This window comes from Gymnogyps californianus, chromosome 6 (genome assembly GCF_018139145.2).
Source record: "Gymnogyps californianus isolate 813 chromosome 6, ASM1813914v2, whole genome shotgun sequence".
Lineage (NCBI taxonomy): Eukaryota > Metazoa > Chordata > Aves > Accipitriformes > Cathartidae > Gymnogyps > Gymnogyps californianus.
Window position 1 is genome coordinate 10,416,237 of NC_059476.1, and position 17,334 is coordinate 10,433,570.

At 43.1% G+C, this 17,334-nt stretch overlaps 1 protein-coding gene across 1 annotated transcript in view; it reads right to left on the reverse strand.

The window, feature by feature from the left end:
* Window positions 1–10,543, reverse strand: part of HABP2 (hyaluronan binding protein 2) — a 36,346-nt gene extending 25,803 nt beyond the window's left edge. Inside the window, exon 1 of the mRNA XM_050899118.1 lies at window positions 10,470–10,543. Within this exon, the coding sequence (XP_050755075.1) occupies window positions 10,470–10,543 (74 nt within the window). The remainder of the gene's footprint in view (window positions 1–10,469) is intronic.
* Window positions 10,544–17,334: the final 6,791 nt, after the last annotated feature.

Consider the following 17,334-nt stretch of genomic DNA (forward strand, 5'->3'; position numbering starts at 1 on the left):
TGTAGATCATATTTGCGTGATGCTATTTCCTATGCATTTTATTTAGATATGCCCTTGTGCACAGCTCATGATATGTAAAAAATGTTACATGGCACATAGTCATCTTACCCTGTTATCCTGGGTGCTGTTTAACACTTAATTGACCTTCTCAAGCTGCCGAGTGAAATCTCGCCATGTGCAGAGGGCTAGCACAATGCTCATATCTTTTTGTGCCACATAAATCTACAGAATAAGAGGCAAGCGACAAGGTTGCTGGTCTCTGTTCCCAGGAGAATTTTGACCGGTGAGAATGTTCTATGGATCCATTTCATTCTGCTCCTCTGTCTATGGCAAAGTGGTCCTCATGTCAGACCCTATGGAAAGGCGAACCTGCTTGCAAGTTCTGCTGGTTTTAGAAGATGGGCTAAAGTTTAAACAAGTGAAACTCCTTCTTCCTCTTTCCTATATGTGGAAATGTCTTGTCAGTAGGGACCTTCAAGAAACTGAAAAGAAGCTTTGGAGCCATTTTGATTCTTAAAAGTTGTGAGCCCACATATACCATCTTGCTTTCCTTGTCCATCAGGATATGGCCAACCCTTTCAGGGCACGGGAGTGCATAAAGTATGTTGCTGTGCATGGCAAAAGGCTTCAAAGGTGGTGCAGAATTTGGGTGCAGATGTTCTTTTTTGGGAATGGACCCATTCCCTACATCTCCAAGCCCTTCTTAGTGATGGTGGCTTGCTCATCAGACATGAAGCACTTCTCTGTGACAGTCTAGGTGTCTTCAAATAATAAATATGGAGAAAAAATTAGATAACAACCATCAAATCCTGTTAAATTGAGAGTAAATAGATGAAGTTTTAAGTACTGGATCAGAACTGTGGTGGACTGGGGGGTTTCTGCATAGCCATCTATACTGCCTTGAACAAATAATTTACTCTCAATATTCCTTCATTCCCACCTGAAGAGTGTGGGTAGTAACTTCTCTTCTTTCACTATGTGTTGCCTCTTTAGATAATAAGCTCTTCTGGCTCAGTATTTTTTCCTATATTAATGAGCAGCTCCAGGCACAAGAGGTGCCCTGTCTTGGCTGTGATGTCTAGCATAAAAGAAGGAGAAGAATAACCTAAAAGACTATAGTCTCAATGATTTATTTGGAATTACTACTAGAGTATTGTACTCTATAATACTTGAGTAGTTTTGTTTGCCAAAATAAACAGCAGAAACATTACTTTGCCCTTTGTCCTTTTTTTTTTTTCCCCTAAAATGGGTATTTCCACTGAAAAAATATATTTATCTTGGACATTTTTCTGCCACTGTGCACAACACTTGAATTCTGATCCTGGAAAGCATTTCAAGCCCTTCCTGGCTGATAACTTTTCTCCATCCTCCAACACAAATGAATATTCTGTGCTGGATCTACCTCCGTGTGTCTGGTGTGTGTGGATTATTATGGTGTTAGATACACTAACTGCAGATCTAGTTATTGACACCAGAAGAAACACATCACCACAGCTGTGAGTGAAGAGAGAAAATTCCTATGGTAAAAGAAAAATAAAATCATCTACTATGCAACTTTAATAAAAACAGTGGTTCTCGAAATACTTGCCTACATCAGCCATCAGCACTGTGCCCACAAGAGCATAAGCCAGTCTCTTTGAGGGTCAGGACATCTTTCTTCAGACTCAACAGCAATGCCATGGAATACACAATGATCGATGCTTTGACTTTGGCCTTTTCCACTGCTACCATTTTGTGGCTTTCTTTAATTAACCTAATAACTCAAAAGCCCTATACATGTTCGTGCTTCTGTTTTAGTGTTCCCTCCACTTCCATTAAATACAAGCCTTTTTCAAACAGCAAATGAAAATAAGAAAGCAGAAGCCCTATTATTCCTCTTTATACAGAAGGACCAGAGTTGAGTGAGAGTATAGGGAATTGACTTTTAATATAAAATCTGGGAAGGGGAGGAGGGGTATTCTCTTTGTGAAATTCATCTTGGTGCAGAAAGCCAGCATGAGGTCTAGACAGCACTTAAATCAACATTTAAAGTGTTGCGGTTGCATTTTGTTTCATAATTCTCTCTAGCAGCACATTCCCAGTGATGGTTTCAATTCTTGGGCTCAGATCAAAAGCACAGTAAAAATTTAAAGACAAGCAAACAAACAAAAACCAGAATAAGTGCAGGCAGCAGAAAGTTCTGTTGGACGTGCAAAAGGGCTCTTCCCTCGTCCCCGCCGCTATAACCCAGAAGTAACTCTTCAAAGGCTTTATGCAAGCTCAAAGCTAGTGCAAGAAGAGGCTCAGCTAGTTAGGGAGAGAGGCAATCCCACTCCAGTGATACACACCAGGACCAGCAACCTCTCTCTGACACTGATTTGGGACCAGACTTCTCCTCTGAAGGTGCATAAACACCACTGAGCCCTTGAAGAACAACCTGCCATGGTGGAGCTTTGTTCCTGTCCTCAGTCAAAGACTGGCGTATGCCCTGGCCAAAAGGTTTTCTGTCCCCTTCTGGCCTCTTGGGTGTTCTTTTAAATCTTTCCTATAACAGCTCCAGATATTCTTGTTAGCTGTGCAGCTTTCTCAGCCCATTTTTGTGTCTTGGAGCTGCCTGTTAAAAGCATTAAAATTGTTAAGTGGTGGATGAAGGAAGACAGTTTTGCTTTCAAGCTGAAAAACATGCATCAAAGCCCCTGTAGTAAATTTACAGAGTATTAAAAACAAACAAAATTTGACCGTAGGGTAACATCATTTTAGGAAAGATGCAATGGCCTACCTCAAAGTCTGCATTTAATGTGCACAGCTCTCACTTAACCTGCCGGGGCTATAAATCCCAAGGGCCAAATTCTGTCCAACCATCCTAAAACAGAGATATTTTTACACTGCAAAGGTAGAGCTAATATAGTCTCTCTGCTCCGGTTACCAAACGCCTCCTCCACAGGCTCTGTTGGTCCTTCTCCAGACAAAGTGCAGAGCAGGGAATATCAGTCCGAGGGAACACATACAAGCCATGTCCCTATAAAGTAATCTCTGATGGGGGAGTGAGTTAGAGGCAGGAGCAGAGTCAGGGGAGAGCTGGCAGTGCCATCCTGCTGCTTTGGGGGAAAAGATGGGTTTTCTGAAAGGTGCAGCATTTGGCTTTTAACCTGACGGCAGCAATAAGAGCATAGGAAGGAAAGGAGAAGCTGTAACAGCAACGACCAAGTGATGCTGCTGGACCTGAAACAGCCTGACACTAGGGTCTGGCACTGCACACATGAGGATTTCCTTCACCAGGGAGTGAGGAGCAGCAGCACAGAGGGGTGGCCGGGCTCAGCGGGGCACCGGGCAGCACCTTGCACAGAGGTGCATGGACTTACCCCGTGATGGTCAGAGCCAGGCACTTCCAAAACACGCCAAATAGCAGCTGACAGGTCAACTGAAAGTAGGAGCCTCTGCCATCCTCCTGAAAGGTGGTCCTTGTAGTACGGTGGCACAGACTGTCTGCTGTGGGCTGTGTTCGATGGCCCAGTCTGAGGTGGTCCTTGGCCCGCGGACTCACAAGCTGCGTGGGATTGAAAGGAGACAAAACCGGGTTAGACAGAGGTGCATGGACTTCCAGGGAGTCTCCGTCTCCTTTCTGTACTGTGAGAAAGGCACAGACCCCACCAGGCACCCAGGGCTGCAAAGCTGTAACAACTGCAGCCCCGGAGCTCCACCGGGAAACACTTCTGCAGTCTTGGGCACGGCCCAACTGCAGGAGTTGTCTCACATCTTGATACCACTTCAGCCAGCATCCATGTCTTTTTTCCTCTCACACTGCAGTGTAGATGACAACACCCTCATTACTAATTTATTTTTACAATCCCCAAACAAGCTGAATATAATGAACATTATGGTAACTACATTTTTCCTGTTGAAGAAGAAAAGCCAGAATGAAGTCTGACCCCCATGCTATTTTGCATGCATTTAGAGGCAAGCACAAACTAGGAAACACTTGGATTTAAAAAAAATGTGCCTCCAAAATAAGTCTTCAAAAAAAATTATTGTAATTTTTTGGATTATTTTTTTTTTTTCCCCATTCACCATAGTGTTGTTACTTTAAACAGGAGTCACACATTGTTCAGTGGGTCAGTGAGATATCATCTGTTTCCAGGAGGGGAATCCAACAGGACGTCATACAGTAATACACATACTAAATATCTGGGAATTCTTTGGCAGAATAATTTAGTATGCTTTTCAATGAATTGCCTAAATGACTAAAATAACAGAGACAAATAACTTCAGGTGCAACGATGCACAAGTGTTATGAGTACAGCTATGCAGTTCTGATAGAGGCAACAGATCTTACTTGAGTAAGAACGATACAACTACTTTACTCTCTTCAGGTGTTTACTTTTCCTTGTGCAGCGCTCTGAATAAGAATATACAAACGATTTTCAAATTTCATTTATTTACTAATGTTCATTACTACACATTGACAGAGTTAGCCATCTGAACAGCCAGCTGAAAGGATGCGCAACTGAAGCAGCACGTGGTTGTAGCCCCTGCCTTACCTCCTTGGTTCTCATATATGGAGGTGATGAAATGTGTAACAGCTCTAGTACTTATGTCATGTTTATCTTGGCTTTGTGTTTAACTTGGCTGGCCCAGCGTGATGGGCAAGGCCAATTTGGTTGAGCATAAAGACGTTGATTTCATTTCAAGCCCAGCTTCCCCAGGTTACAATTCCTCTTTTTGATCTATCATCTCAGATCTATACTTTGACCCTGGATTTTCTTTCTGAAAAGCAATTTTTTGATGGACACTGATCCAGTATTCAAGCTCATTTTTTACATAGTTGAAGTCAAACAAGTATTTTTTTAATTTAAGTATCTGACACTTATAACAGAAGCAGCACAGCACTGTTTGCACTTTTCTCCATGTAGCAGTGGCAACCACAAGTAAAATTGATTATGGTTTTTACAAGACTGTCTGGGATAAGAAAGATGTCTCTTCAGCAGCAATGCTAAATGTGAGCTCCAGATCGATAACTGCGGGGCTAATAGCTTGCAAATTAGTCACTGGACTTGTGAGCAGATCCTAAGGGATTTTGTGTCCTGCTCCCACTGAATTCCCCCTTACCTTCATTTGAAAACCCCAACCATTGTTCCTCCCCCTTGTTCACTGCATTCAGCACTATTTGCCTGCTTCCCTCCAGTCCTTTTTAACCAGCCCTTTTTTGACTAAGCAGCTGCCAAATCTCTTTGTTCCCTTTTCCACTCTCCACTTTCTATTCTTCTCATTGCGGTCAAACCAGTCATCTTGCACGCTTCAAAGTTACACCGATGGCAGGTACCCGGAGCCAGACCCAGTGACAGTGATGGGGGCAAGATACTTGCAGCCCAGAGCGTCCCTGCGCCCACACCACCAGCACAGCCTCTGAAGGGCCAGACTGGGAATGGACAGACCCAGCACTGCGAAAAGTCAACATTTGGGGTTCATAAAGGGAAATACAGACACTGTCCAGGGAGGCTTCCCTCATTAGCAGCCAACAACTGTATCAGCTCACTGGAAATTCAGCGTGGTTTTCCTGCTTCAGGGTCCTAAACCAAAATCTGAACATTTTTAAGGTTGGGAAACTTTGGTATGAGCCTGCCATCACAATGTTCCACAGCAGCAGTAGTCAAGTTCCTCCTCCCCTAACCCTTGGTAGTAACATGGACCTCCTGGTTGGCAATCTTCCTGTGATGCATCATAGCCACCCAAAAAGCAGAGAAGAGGTAAGAGTCACCATGCTCCTATGAAATGCTTCACAAAAAGGATATCGGTGAATCCTTTTGGCTGTTGTTAAAAAGTACATTCTGGGAAGAAGTTGACATTTTGTGTGGAAAGCAGCACTTTTCATACAGTACATTTAGACAGGCACCTAACTTTTCACTGCAGATTTTGAATGTTGAGGTGCTGGTATGGGTGGCAGCATGTATCAGTGTTTACATTAAAAGTAATTACAGTGATGTTATAATCATCCCTAAGCCAGGCGTTGCAAAACTGAATAATTTATTGTTAAACTTAATTCAAACGTGCTCCAAAGTGGAACTGATTCCTGAACAGCCTGAGCTCGACTCTGTAATGACATCCTGAAGCCAACAAAGCAATATGGTTACATTATTTTAAAGTCTGTGGTCTGTGCTTAGAGTACACCATTTTTAAAATGTGTATTTATTTCCTCTTTTCCCTTTCCCATGGTGCCTCCCATAAGCACAAAGGTTTGTCCGCTCTGACACCCATGCCCAAACATCCTCTCCTCCCCCCTGACACCCTCCATGCACAGCCCTCACCACGCAGCACACAGCTCTGCTACAGCATCTGCACCTCAATCCCTCTCCTCTGGGCTACTCTTCTTGATGGTCCCTACACATTGACCCAAAGCTGCCCTGCTCACTGGGCTGGCTTGAGGAACGGCTAAGTGGAGGCAACGGCTCCAGTTCACCTCTCCAGCTCCCAGAGGAAACCTATAGTGTATTGTCCTTGCCTATGCTAGTGCTCTCACTTGTACACTTAATTGAGTGGGACCCAAAAAGTCGAAGCAAATGATCCCCAGGAGGGAAGGAGCTTTCACACCATGTACAGGATGCTTTGGGAGAGGAGGCTCCAGGCAGGAGGACAAGCTGGAAAACCCAGCTACCCTGGCCCCTGAAGCTGCTCCTGAAGCCGAGGTTCCCATGGGAGAGCTGCCCAACTCCTGGCATCATGTCCAGCAAGGGGTCTGACAGACAGGCACTGCACATAAACCCCCTTCGCTCTGTGTGTCTTTGGGACCATCCTTCCAGCAACCTGCCCCATATACTCGGTGCTAAAATAAATTCCCGGGGAAGGAAAAAGCGTGTCCAAAGTTACCCCTCCCCTTTCCTTCTCTGCCCTTCCCTCCTCAAGCAGATGTACCTGCTCCACGGCCCACATTTGCAAACTTTTTGCTTCTTTGAGCGATTTTCGTACTCTGAAACAGCGTCATTGAATTTTGCTTAGTTAAGGCAAGACGGCTCATGTCAGAAAATGTTTGCTAGATTGGGTCTCATTTTGTAACATTTCCCCTCAAAGGATCATTCAATGATGCATCTTAGAATCAGATTCCAGAGAGGGAACTAAAAGAAACATCAATAAAAAAAGAAACTGTGAGGAAACTAAATATAGAACAGGCCAATATGAATTAAACAACATCCTAGAAATCTTCACACAATAATTGATTTGCTCATTTGTACTTCTTTCTATTCTTTAATCTTTCAGCAGGGCTTCAATCCTCCCCCCATTGCTTTTTTAATATTCTCTGTTCATCTGTTGTCTACAATATTGTTTCTGATCTCTCTCATCCCATCAATCATCTATAAAAAGAGACTAGTCCACACACTCTGGTCTCCAATCCTAATGACTGTAAAGAACTAATCACCTAAACTGAGTGATGTTCATTGTTGTAAGTGTCTCTTTGATTTATTAAACATCTCTGTATAAATTCCTGCATGTTTTGCAAGTTGTTTCCTAGAACCTGTATGAAGGCACTTTGAAATCCTAAAACTGTCTGCTTATGGGGTTTTTGGTTCACCTAATAAATGGATCCTTGTCATGAAAAATGAGCTTTTACTTAACTGAAAGGACCACTCAATTCCAAATTCAGGTCAGATCCTCAGTTTGAGCTTTCTCTGAATACACAGCAAACTTACAAAGGCCACTCATATAAACTTTATATTAATGCGAAAATACTGTGTGCATCACTTCAGCATGTCTGCCTGCTGACGGAGAGCCTTAGACACTATGGAAATACTCCTAATGATGGCATTTTCCCTAGCTGTCACTTTCACATGCTGTTGCAAGCTCTTCAGTTGAGCAAGGAGACTTCTAATCTGATTAAATAAAGTTTAAGAACTGAATATGTTCACACTCTGTCCTAGTCAAAATGACGTATTCAGCACCATGCCGTCAGTGTGCAACCATTCCTCATAGTGACAAGGTTTGATATGAGTGCTGAAGTTGGCCTCTTTGACTGTACATCAATGGTGAGGCCACCAAATCCCCACCAAAGGATCTGGGTGTCACCAAATTTGGGGATTCTCAAAGGGGTGCAAGATCCAGATTCTGCTAGTCACGTTGAGGACTGCCTCCCCATCTGTCCTGGTCTCACTTGAAAGAAAAAGAGATACTATGGACAGAGCAGAATTCAACATGAGCAAGATGTCTCTGAAGATGGCATGAGGCTTTTGAAAGAGCCCAACTTGACATTCTCATGAGCTAATTGTGAAAATGAGAACTAGACAAAATACTATATGGGCACAGCTGTTGGTAGAACCACACTTAGGGGACAACACTCAAAATGGAGGACCAGTTTGACCAACAACTCGTCTCTGGGTCTGCCGTAAGACTTGTGCTATTCATGTTTTTTCACCGGCACCTTAGGGTGCAAGACTAGAAAGAAAAGGTATAAAATGTTTGAATGATGCCATTCTGGGAAGGATTCTTTGCCAATGAGATGTTTATAAATTCCGTTCCCCTTCCCATGCTGAATTTGCACAGAATATCGAGTGCCTGCTAAAAATAAATGCATATTCCTTAAAGTTCACCACACTCTTTACAGCAGTCCCTGCTAATGAACCAGCTACTGTTACAGGTGGGTGAGTTTCATGCATTGATTGCCTTAGTGCCTCATACTAAGTAAAAAAGACGTTAATAATCTTATTATTACAGAAACATCATGGAAACTCATAAATATAGATTCAACAGTTAACATCACAAATCTGTGAAAACCCTTTTTTCAGCACAGTATGGGCATAGTTATGCTGGCAGGCAAAAGAAGTGGGGAAAAATTATGTATAATTTATTCTATAGATTTGCCCACTTTTTCTGTTTACAAAGCATGCATTAATACCTTACAGCTTTTGTGTTCTGTAACCATTAGCAAAACAGCCTCCTACAACCCTCTGGTAAGGGTGGATTAAGCCAGGCTGGTAAATCTTGGTTTGGTGTATAGAGCTCATATGGCTTTCCTTTTCACTGCCTGATTAGCAGGTTGTCGAGTGTTACTCTTAGAATGAGATTTTGTTTCCTTACGTTCACTTTGCATTCAAAATTTGCTTTCTGCGCGTAGCTCAGGATCTCATGTAAACATCAATGTTTTTGACAACATCTAGTTGTCAGCTAGAGTAGCCACAGAAAGTTATTAGCTCCCCCACAAGTGCATACACTCAGAAAGGGCTGCAACACAGAAACACAGCAGAAGACGAGTCTTCTCTCTCTCTCTTTTTTTTTTTTTTTAAAGGAAAATGTGGCAATGATGTTTGGAAAAAAAAATTAGATTTTTTTCCCTAAATAACTTAAAAACAAATACAGAGAAAGTAGATTTAGATTTCTGTTCAAGCAAATATTCATGGAACTGATTAGTGAAGTTTAAAATGTCCCCATCATCTGTACTCATATATATAATGTTGTTGTAAAAAGATATTTCTATTAATATCAGGTGAGAGAACTCCATTACCCAGTCATGAGAACATAAATAAATAATAGCCATCCGCAACACTGGTGTCAGCATCTTTATCATAGATGTTGATTTGGGCGAGATGATTTCCAAACTCTCAGGAAGGGGAGGCTCATTTCTATTCCGAGAGGCTCCTACTCAGAGGACCGTCATGCAAATGGACAAAGATTAGTAACAACTGACAATTTCTACATATGTGAACTCACTGCACTACAAAAAGAATTGCAGAGAGAAATGTTTTTAAAGAGCTTAAGAAGTAAAGCGCAGGCAGGATAGAGGCTTTACGTTGCGAGAAAAAAAGCACGAGCAGGACAGTTGAAAACACACAAAGAATTTAACCCCCAAGTAAGTCCAACCAAAACATTTGCTTAGAGTCATATCACACCACTCTGCATTTGGATCACCTATATTAATACTGTATACTTAAAATATCTGCTGATGATAGAGTCCATCTACAAATTTGATATCAATGGTTTCACTGGGAAATGATCTGTGATTTTTCTGTGCACAACAACACTAACAATTTAAAGTCTATTATCTCACAACCTACCTCGATCTTAAAAATGAGTTTTTCCTCTCTTCTCAAACAAATGATTCCCAAATCTCTGTGGGATAAATATGGTGATGATTTAATCTGTTTTACCATCTATTGAGCTTTAAACATGTCAGCTTATCTAAGAATGGATATTATAAATTTTACAGCTCTGCTCTGGGAGAAAATCCTACATCTTGAAGAAAAGAGACAAAGACTTTCTTTTTCTGATTGGTGGGTGGTTTTTTTGTTTTTGTTTTGTTTTGTTCTGTTTTGTTTTTCCCAGAAAGATGGTTGCTGCTTGAGAGGCACTGAGCAGTAAAGAAGGCTGGAAGTAGTTAGTCTTGGTGAAGGTGAACTGTACGGTTAGAGGGCAGAAAAGGAGGTCAGAGGTATATATGATCAATACAATATTGCACAGGAACTGCCACAGCGGACACCTCATACCTACTTTGTGTGTGCACTTATAAATACCTGTCCGTATTGCCAATCCCTGGCTCAGCTGAAAAAGGTTCTGTATCTTTGACGCGAGGCAAGAAGATCTCCATCCCCGCAGTTCTACTGAGATTACTCAGCTGTGAACAGATAACTCGATACAAAGAAGAGGAAGAAAAAGCAAGGAAAAAAGTAGAAGCAGACAATTTCATAGAGCCCAAACCAGACAAGACTCTCTCTGATGACCAAGGGAAAAGCTTTGATAAACGGTAGGGCAGCTCCTCAAATCCAGGTCTCTGAAAGTGGGGGTGGAACACTGCAGGAAATAATATGAGAGTCCCTGCTGTGGGAGTCAAGGGAGACAGGGAAAATAGTTCAGGTAATAAAAAAAATGTTAATATTACAAGAGTGGAATGCATCTGAGTATAATTCCAGACTTTTAAGTTCAGTTTTCAAATCTTGGAGAAAGAAAGAGACAGCCCGCTGCCATCTCACTAGTTTGTCACATTGGATTTAAGGTGTGGAATAATTCAAAACTTTTTTTTTTTCGGAACATGGTACAAAGAAACGCATTAATAATACATGAAAAATGTTCATCATGTTGGTGTGCATCAGTGGAAACACTATTTTAAAGAAGCTATGAGCAACACATGAAAAGACTTGACCTAGGTTTCACTTCTGATGTGTCGGGGTGGGGGCAAGGCAAGCATTTCTCTTACCCACTGATGTGCTATATCTGTGACTTCCCGCTTGGGTAGAGAAGTTGGGTTCCCAACGCAGGGATGATTTTTTTTTCCCACAAGCAAGCAAGGAAGTTTGAATCCTCTGAGCCATCCCCTCTAAGTGCATTCAAGAGGAACAGAGATAGAAATAAAACAAAACCTCCCAGCTAACTGGTAGCTGCCGTGCCTTTTCTTCCTCTGCATGCTGAATGTTTAAATGTCTAAAGACTCTGATGTTTGCCGAGAACAGCAGTCATTTTTGTGCTCAGCTCTGCACACTGTAGTGCAGAGGACTGGGACATATGCACATGCCCATATCCTGTGCCTTTCTAAATGGTTTTAGTTTCCTTCCCTTTAGTTTCCAGATATGCGCTTTAAAAAAAAAAAAAAAAAAAGTTGTTCTGATTAAAACTATACAATTGCTATTTACGGAAGAGCATAGCTGCAATAAATATTTGTTTCTAAGCTAGCTGAATCTATCAGCAATCAGTGTGGGAAAGATCAAAGGGAAGAGAAGATAAACACAAAAATGACATTTGCGATTCGGATTGTGGTAGCGCCCAAACGCTCCACACAAAAATGAGGCCTCCTGCAGTTGATGCTGTACAGGCAAATAGTGGGATTTTCTTGTCTTCCGAAGCACCAGCAGTCTCAACAGGCAAATTGGACCCTAGGGAGATGAAAACAGATGATTTCTGTTAGTGACCAGAATGAAGAAATGCTCGTTTTGCCAGAGTGTCTCTGCTCCTGGGGCTAATTCTGTTTGCAAGAGCTGTGGGCACCCTCTCCTCATCTGGTGAAGTAGTGACAGAAGATATCTGGATCCCGCCGCCTACGTGGGGCTGTGCATCCATGAGGGAACCCTTCAGAGACCTTATGCTTCAGGAATGCAAGAGCTTTGGTTCCACCAGTTCTTCCATGAACAATTTGCGCTCTCAGGGCTGGTCAAACGCAGCTGAGCTGGACAACTTCCTTCCCTTGGCAGAGTCGGGGGGGGAAATGGACGGTCACTTGGCTGTGCAAACCCACACTGCAGTCTCTGTCACGCCCTGCTCTCCCACACGTGTTGGAGGACACTTCAGCCGTGCCTGAGCAAGCACAGAGGGAAGAAGTGTGCTCTGCATCATGTTCTGCCAGGTGGAGGAACCACAGCTGATGAGCCTTCATGTGGCACTTTGCATGCGTTTCATTCCTCTCTTCCCACGCACTGCCACTCCATCACTTTCCTCTGCCTCTGGGGAGCCCAGGGGCAAGCATGGTTGCTGTCGGACCATGTCACAGGCCACACGTGGGGATGTGGCCATGGGACCTTTTTGCAGTGACGTGCTGGTGGCCATCACCTCCCTGTTGAACCAGCAGAGCAATCCTCAGCAAAGCCATAATCCTGAGCAAGGAGTGGCTCAGCATCCAAAAATTACCCTTCTTTCCCTGCTGGACCCTGATATTCCGGTGGAGGGTATAGGAAAGAGGGAATTCACTGCTCCAGTAGATGCTCATTGCACTCCTTATATATGCCTTAAGCCTGTTGTCACCATCTTCATTTGTAGTTTTGTGAACTACTTTTACCTTATTTAATAGATTCTCACAATAGGAAAAAAGACCCTAAGGAAAGAGAAGAAAAATTGTTACTTTGCTAAGACCTTGCCTGGCAAGTTTCAGCTCAGAAACCCCAGAGAATGCAGAAGAGATTAATGACAATGCTGAGAATCACCATAATAATTCCAACTACCCGCACCAGTGTCAGCAGGCTCAGCAGGGCCTGTCATTAGAAAGCCCCCTTTTAAAACGAGTGTCCCTCCTATTAGTTAAATTATCTAGACTGTGGCGAAGAATATTCCAAGGTGACAGAAATCGGAACAGTACAGACTGCTAAAAATGAAAATCAGATAATTGCTCATAAATTACTTCTGGGGTCTTTCAAGATCTTTCAGTCTTGCTGACTGAAAGGCAAGTCATTTGGAATGCAATAATTAAAATAAAAGCTGCAACATACAGGAAATGTAGTTGGAAGGAAGATATTAAGAGATATATTGTACCTGCATAAATTATCATCTGGTTTTCAATAGCATCCTGAATTTGCTCTTATTCTCCTTAAAAAGCAAGTACGGATGAGAGCCTTGGCATGAAGACCAACCCTGGCTCTTGTCCCTGTCGCCTCCCTGGACTTCACACATATTCCAGCCAGGTGGAAAAAGGGGCTGGATGTTATCATCCTTCTTCACACTTTTTCCCTGGTGCTGTGTCTGGTTAACGCTCAGTGACACCCACCCTTGACACAGGAGACAAGCACGTCTTCAAGGGTGGCACAGCAGCCCTCAGGTCCCCTCGTGGCTTCAGCCCCTCCGGCGGAGGGACACTGCCCCACTCACGTGAGTTGAAGGGACAAACCAAAATTTCCTCCCTTGGAATGGACCTTGAGGCTTCACCGGGGAATATTTTAAACAGAAGGCTTTTCTCCTAATTTGCCACATCTGAGGGTAAAATTTATGTCACTTGGTGTTCAGCACAGCCACCTCCATATTAGGTTTTTTCAGTAGTTTTAGATGAAAGCTGCTTAGAGACAGAAGGGGTGCTCTGGTGAGCTGAGGGTCAAGACATAGTCACCTCTTCAAGTGTATTCTCTCTTCTTTTTCTGATCATCCCACACAGCTACCAACTGTTTGGAGGAGGATAGCAATGTAACTCCAGAAAATATCTGTTAAAAATCCCTTTGACACTCATTTAGTGCTGACCACGTTTGGTCTAAAAACATGAAGAAATTATTTCACCCCTCTTGGCATTTATTGGACTACACGGAGATGTTTTTTCAGACTGTTGTTTTTTTTTTTAAAGCCAGACTATATTTTGTTAGTTGCCCAGAGGATTTCATGCATGGGCTACTCTATAAATAAGACTTACTATTCCCCAGTGACGAATGTGGTTTCTTTCTGAGAAGTTGCATAATAGCTCAAGTGGGATAAACAGGAATTTTCTGATGGTGTTAAGTTTCACAATTAAACAGGGGACAGTTCCCTCTATAAGAGGGATAGCTAACCAGTTTTTAAATGACCTTTTTATTTTGTACTGAAGCCAGCAAGTCCTCTGCCCATGAGTTACAGCTGGGCAGTGAGAAGGGGAGGACGTGAGCCACCAACTCGTGATTCTCTGTGGTTCCCCAGAGATAAATTTGGTTCTCCCAACCAAATTTATAGCTAGGAGGAGGTAAGGGAAGCTGTAAAGTCTACCACTGGGCTGGCACCATTATGCTGATCTCAGCAAGGCCGAGGACTGTACCAGCAGCTGAAATACCCCGTGCCGTTTGAGGCGAGGCAGGAGGCAAGCCTGCCGGAGTGACTCTGCAGCATGAACGACACAGTCTGGTTTTGGGAAGGAAAATGGAGGATTTCTGTCTTCAGGGCTGCTTCTCTGCACATTTTGCCAGAACTAAATTAACCCCGCGAACATAGAACAAATGTACATCTATTATGGGGCTTATTTCATGAATAAAGGATGCCAGGTCACCTAACCTCCATCCAAATGAGGAGCACAGGAAGGGAGAGAGGAGAAGTGAAGGTAATTTGAAGTTACAGTGGGGGGGAGACAGAGGCTTACTCACAGCTGAATCATCCAACAACCCAATCTGTCAGAAATCAGCAAATATCACACAAATTCGCACGGCTTTCGTCAATCTGTCCCCTGCCCTAGCACTGACAGAATCTCCTCTAGTCAGCTCTCAGAGACCTTGCACAGCGCAGACACCGCAGCCTCCTGGCACAGCCCCTTCCAGCACCGATCTCCCTGCAACGCCGGACCTCAGTGCAAAGGAAGGGTCAGGGATGATTTTTCCAATTATGACATAAAATTTCCCCACAAATGATGCTTTTCCCCAATCCCATCACCCATCTCCCTTAACACCTAGTGGTTTAGTATATGTTCAAAATTTCCATTAGAGTGAGTCTTTACCATCCTTCCTGCTCTTTAGGCTTAGGAAATACTTTGCATAGGATTCAGGGCATGCAAGTCAGAGTGTTCTTGCAGGCTGACCTTTCTATAATCTGTAATTCTCAGTGGTCACGGTTTCACCTTTATCTGGAAACTTATAGGAAAAAATATCTTTTGGAACGATGAGAAAAAGGCTGATAAAATTACTGCCCATCGGCTTCTGGGAAGTGTGAGAAGAAGAAGGATGTTTATCCCTCAGTGAATGCCTGAAACCAGCAGTCAAGAACAAATAAAGAGCTCATACTCCTATTTATTTTATGACTAGATCTCAGTGTTACATTGAAATGAAGTCAATACTGAGTGGTACCTCAGCCCTTCAGAGTTCGACCACAAAAGGCACCATGGGGCTGATGCTCAGAGGCACCACTGAGACACTGTGTGTCTGCAGCACGTGCACTCACTGGTAGACACATTTAGGGGGACAGGGTTCCTAGGTAAATGCATTTAGATGGACTGTGTGTTGTTACACAGGGGAACTTTGAAGTTTTTCAGTGTGGAAACCTGCTAGAGAGCAGGATATCAGGCTGCAGAGTTGGTATTTTATGATAGGTCTCAGTTCCAGCATTGCCAGTCTCATGTGCTCCTCTTAAATTTCCCTGCTCCTTTACCACACTGTTTCTATATACTTACTATTGAAACATATTTACATGAAAAGTGTTCAAAAGGGAGAGAGGTTAAGAAAACTGTCAACTGGGCTAAAAATATTAAGCAAATCTTTTCCAGCCTCCATGAAGTAATAGATTTCTAGTGCTGCTTACTCAGGACTTCTAGCAGGCTGCTGTACTCACAGGAGGGTGCTTTCTTAGCTTATTTTACACATCAGCTTCATGTAGAATAATTGTTTTCTTCTTTAAGTGAAGAACACACATTTTCTGATGGACATTGCCTACCTCAAGGACAAACTAAATGTAGATCTTCAGCTTGGAGAACATTAACATTTTGTGCAATTTAGCTGGCAAAAGTAAAAATGTGTTTACTCTTGAGGACTTCCTTCAAGCTGGAGCAGATACATCCTCAGACAAGACTGAAAATGTGATGACATTGAGTCTGAACTCAAAGCTGAGTACTTGAACACATATTAGCCCAGATCTGAGAGCTCCATCCTCATCCATTTTTTGAGAGGTAGACTTTTACATTCATCTCTCTACTCAGACATGGCTTCATTTTCCTCCACCAATAGCAGGAACTCTTCAGATAAGCATCTAGCCACCTAAATCTCTGTATCTAAGACAGACATACAGTAAAACTGGGACTCTTTTGGCTGCCCTCCCACAAGGTAGTCCTATGTTTTCCATCCACACTGCCTCTGCCCAACTGATCAGGACTCATCCCTGCACCCAAATCAACTGGGCCATATTTTTGGTGAAGAAACAGTGAAGAAAGAAGAGAGGGTGTCCTGCTGTGCTGGCTGAAAGAGAAGGAATAGAGGGAAGAGGGAGGGAGTGAAGCTGCCAAATGTGGCTGCACCACGTGACATCGGGACAGACAGCAGAGAGAGGACAAGTACTCATGGGATGGAGCAAATTATGCAGTTTGTTTACTCTGTGGTGATGAAACAGAAAGGTCAGTTTCTATACACCCTGGCTTATAGGCTGGCATATACGATTCATATATATGTATTTTAAGTCTTCTATATCTCTCCAGCTCAGGCTGCCACTCGTTTCTAGTCTTCTAACAAGCAGGCTTTTGAATGACATTCACGCTCACTTTTTAAGTTTCGAAAGAAGCGTCTCTTGCTGTAGAGGCTGCTGCTAATGAGAGATGAGGCAAAGTGAGGAGACAGCACTGCTATAGGTAGTCTCTGTGTTGTGCCATCCTGCGCTGTGTGAGCAGATGATAGCAATGCTCTCCACTGCTCTGGCTGCACCACGTGGGTCAGAGTCTGTGTTAGCACACAAGTAACCATTAAACTGGCCTTTGCCGCTGGCTTCCAAAAACATTTCTGAGCATTCACCTCTCGTTCTGTAAATAACAGTTGCATTCAAGGAAATGTCAGTGAGCAACAAGATAGGGCTCACTAGAATAGGAGTCACAGAAAAGCAAGGTCATGGCAACACAAACTTCACTCCAGTCCGGGCAAATAAAGAAACTCTCTCACCAGCTTGATCTGTGCGAAGGGAGCTGCACAGGGACTGGCAGAACAACGTTGCATCTGCACTTCAACTCATAGCCACAGGAACGGGCTGCGGCCACAAAGTCCC